Source organism: Meleagris gallopavo, chromosome 3 (assembly GCF_000146605.3).
Source record: "Meleagris gallopavo isolate NT-WF06-2002-E0010 breed Aviagen turkey brand Nicholas breeding stock chromosome 3, Turkey_5.1, whole genome shotgun sequence".
In the NCBI taxonomy this organism is placed as follows: Eukaryota; Metazoa; Chordata; class Aves; order Galliformes; family Phasianidae; genus Meleagris; species Meleagris gallopavo.
The window spans coordinates 81,100,501-81,103,158 of NC_015013.2; the positions used below are offsets into that span (position 1 = coordinate 81,100,501).

The 2,658-nt window shown below is 33.3% G+C and overlaps 1 protein-coding gene across 7 annotated transcripts in view; it reads left to right on the forward strand.

Moving 5' to 3' along the window:
* COL14A1 (collagen type XIV alpha 1 chain) overlaps positions 1 to 2,658 on the forward strand; it is a 117,646-nt gene that overhangs the window by 75,600 nt on the left and 39,388 nt on the right. For all 7 annotated transcript variants that reach the window (XM_010709273.3, XM_010709274.3, XM_010709271.3 and 4 more), the window contains exons 33-34: positions 126 to 235; positions 1,921 to 2,079. In XM_010709273.3, coding sequence (XP_010707575.1) covers positions 126 to 235; positions 1,921 to 2,079 — 269 coding nt within the window. The remainder of the gene's footprint in view (positions 1 to 125; positions 236 to 1,920; positions 2,080 to 2,658) is intronic.

Below are 2,658 nucleotides of genomic sequence, written 5' to 3' on the forward strand. Positions count from 1 at the left end.
TAATATCTTCTCTTAGACAATGGACATCTTTGATTTTTTTTGTTAAATAAAAAATTAACATTTTCAAATAGTGTATCAGGCCTTTTCTTTCTCTAACAATGAATTCTTATTCTTCCTCTTCACAGATGGTGGTAAAACTCTGACTTTCTTTAACTATGACTACAAAGGAGATTTTCAAACTGTGACTTTTGAAGGTCCTGAAATAAGAAAGATATTTTATGGGAGTTTTCATAAGGTTAGTAACACTAATAGTTAAATAACAATAATAATAATAATTTCCCATTCATTCTGGATGAGAAATTTTTATGCTTTAAAATCTTCCTTCATGTGATCATCCACCACAAAAAGAAATGTATTTTGCATGTTCAGAACCATTTACTAAACTTAAGTCTCTTTGCTATATTGAATCAACAAATAAATCAACAAATAAATCAACAAATAAAAACAAATCATTGTTTTTATGATGAAAATGATGTGGTCAATTTCAATCTCATGCTTTATGCCTATGTTTTAGAGTTGATTAAAAATACCTGCCTCTAGAATGTAGAATGTAGAAATTAATTGACTTTTGCTTTTAAAGTTTAGGTTTAGGAAGTGTCAACCAAAATGTAAAGAAAAAGTAAAGCAAAAAAAAGCTATCCTTCTTTTGATCAGAATTGTTATTTTTAAACATATTTTAAGGGGTTATGATGTGTTGAACTTGTCTTGGCTGTAAGAGATCTTGTAACATTATTTCCAAAAGCAAATGAGGTAATGTTGGGATTGAAGCACGTTTGTTGCAAAAGGTATTTTTGTGGTTCAATTTTATTTCTGACTTCTGTATCTTTCTCTTAAAAAAAGAAAGGGGGGACGACGACGACTATGGATTGTGGGATAGTACCCACAGAGCTTAATTTCTCTTTAACAACTCTAGACTTCTTTTTTACATGTGAGAGCAAAAGAAGAGATGGTAGGTCAGAGCAGAAGTCCAACAATCACTTTTTAAAGTCTTGCTTTGGAAGAATGTGTAAGATTATAGCAAAATTTCCTCTTAAATATTTTCTACATTTTCATTGATGATCCTTGTTATATGAGTTTGAAAGATATGAGACCAAACTCCGTGCTCCTGCTGAGCCCAGAGCAAAGCAGTTGCAGGAGTCATTCATGGATTTCTCTCCTCCACCTTTGGTTCTGAACTTCACATAGTGTACTGATATGGAGCAGATACTACATTTTTACCAGCTCTTCATCTGGACTCTCCCATGCCAGAAAATTTCTATTTCTTTTGCCTAACTGAGTTTTGCCAGTGACAGGACAATTGTGACAAGTATTGTTCTCTCTGCTGGGGATGTTTTTGCTCATCAGTGATGGAGAGCAGAGTGCAAGTCAAGGCAGAAGGAAGAAAGTTTATATGCTCAGCTTTTCTGTAATGTACTTGATGGGATTTGATATTCTTTCAGTGTAAAAACTTCACTGGTTTTCCTTTGTGGTGATATATAATATACAGAGCAACTTTTACTGCTTAGTTTTGGCTTTGCAAGCAGCTATAAAGGTGAAATCCAATACTATGTAGAAGGATCATACAGGGCCCAGGAAATATTACTGACTACAAAAATCAAAGGTTCTGAGAGATCTGGGTGATTTGTGAACCTTATACAGTCCTTTTGTCAGTGGTAAATTATTTTCTCCTGAGTAAATTAGGGAAGTTGCCAGTTTTTACACAGATGTTCCTTAAGCAGAGAAATTCATTAAGCAGATTAGAATCACGGAGTAATTCAGGTTGGAAGGGACCTCTAGAGGCCATCTACATTAGTTGCTATGGATTAGTCTCAGTTTGGTTAGCAAACATGAAATTAGGAACTCATTTCAAAAAATGCCCAGCACGTTAATATGTTTATATGTGCTCCTTTGCTATGTTAAACCATATTTTCTTTTCTTTAGCTGCATGTTGTTATCAGCAAGACTACAGCCAAAATAATTATTGACTGCAAAGAAGCAGGTGAGAAGACCATTAATGCAGCAGGGAACATTAGTTCTGATGGCATAGAAGTGCTGGGAAGAATGGTCAGATCCAGAGGACCAAGAGACAACTCTGCACCAGTGAGTAGAATAAGAACAATTTTTTAAACCATTTGAAAATCCTAAAAACAAGCATTTGGGATCTTTGCATTTTAAGTTGAAGCAGAATGAACTTGTATTTGAAACAGAAGAACTCCATAATTTCAGAAATTCTACAAAAGCTTGCAACAGTTCTGAGCTTGAGTAAAAATTATTTATAATATTTTACATCTCATCAGACATTCTCAAACACATCCACAAACACAGTCAAATATATTTGGTTATGGCTTTTGTTCCAAATTGTATTGCACAGAGAAATATAATATATAAATCACTTACCTGGAATGTTTGAACTTTATTTTTAATAATAACTGTGCCGTGTCCCTTATCACCTCCTACTTTTTGTCCCCATGCACACTTTCTGTTCATTAAATAGTTCAACTTATTTGACACATACTGCCCCCAGAAGCCTCTGCCTTAGTATATCTATTTCTTAATGACTTCAATATCTAAATATTAAGATATTTAAAAATGAGAAAGATTCTCCCCAAATTATGTCTTTAATTCCTCTGAAATTGTTATGCTAGAAAAAAATAGTTCTTTTTTTTTTTTTTTTTTTTT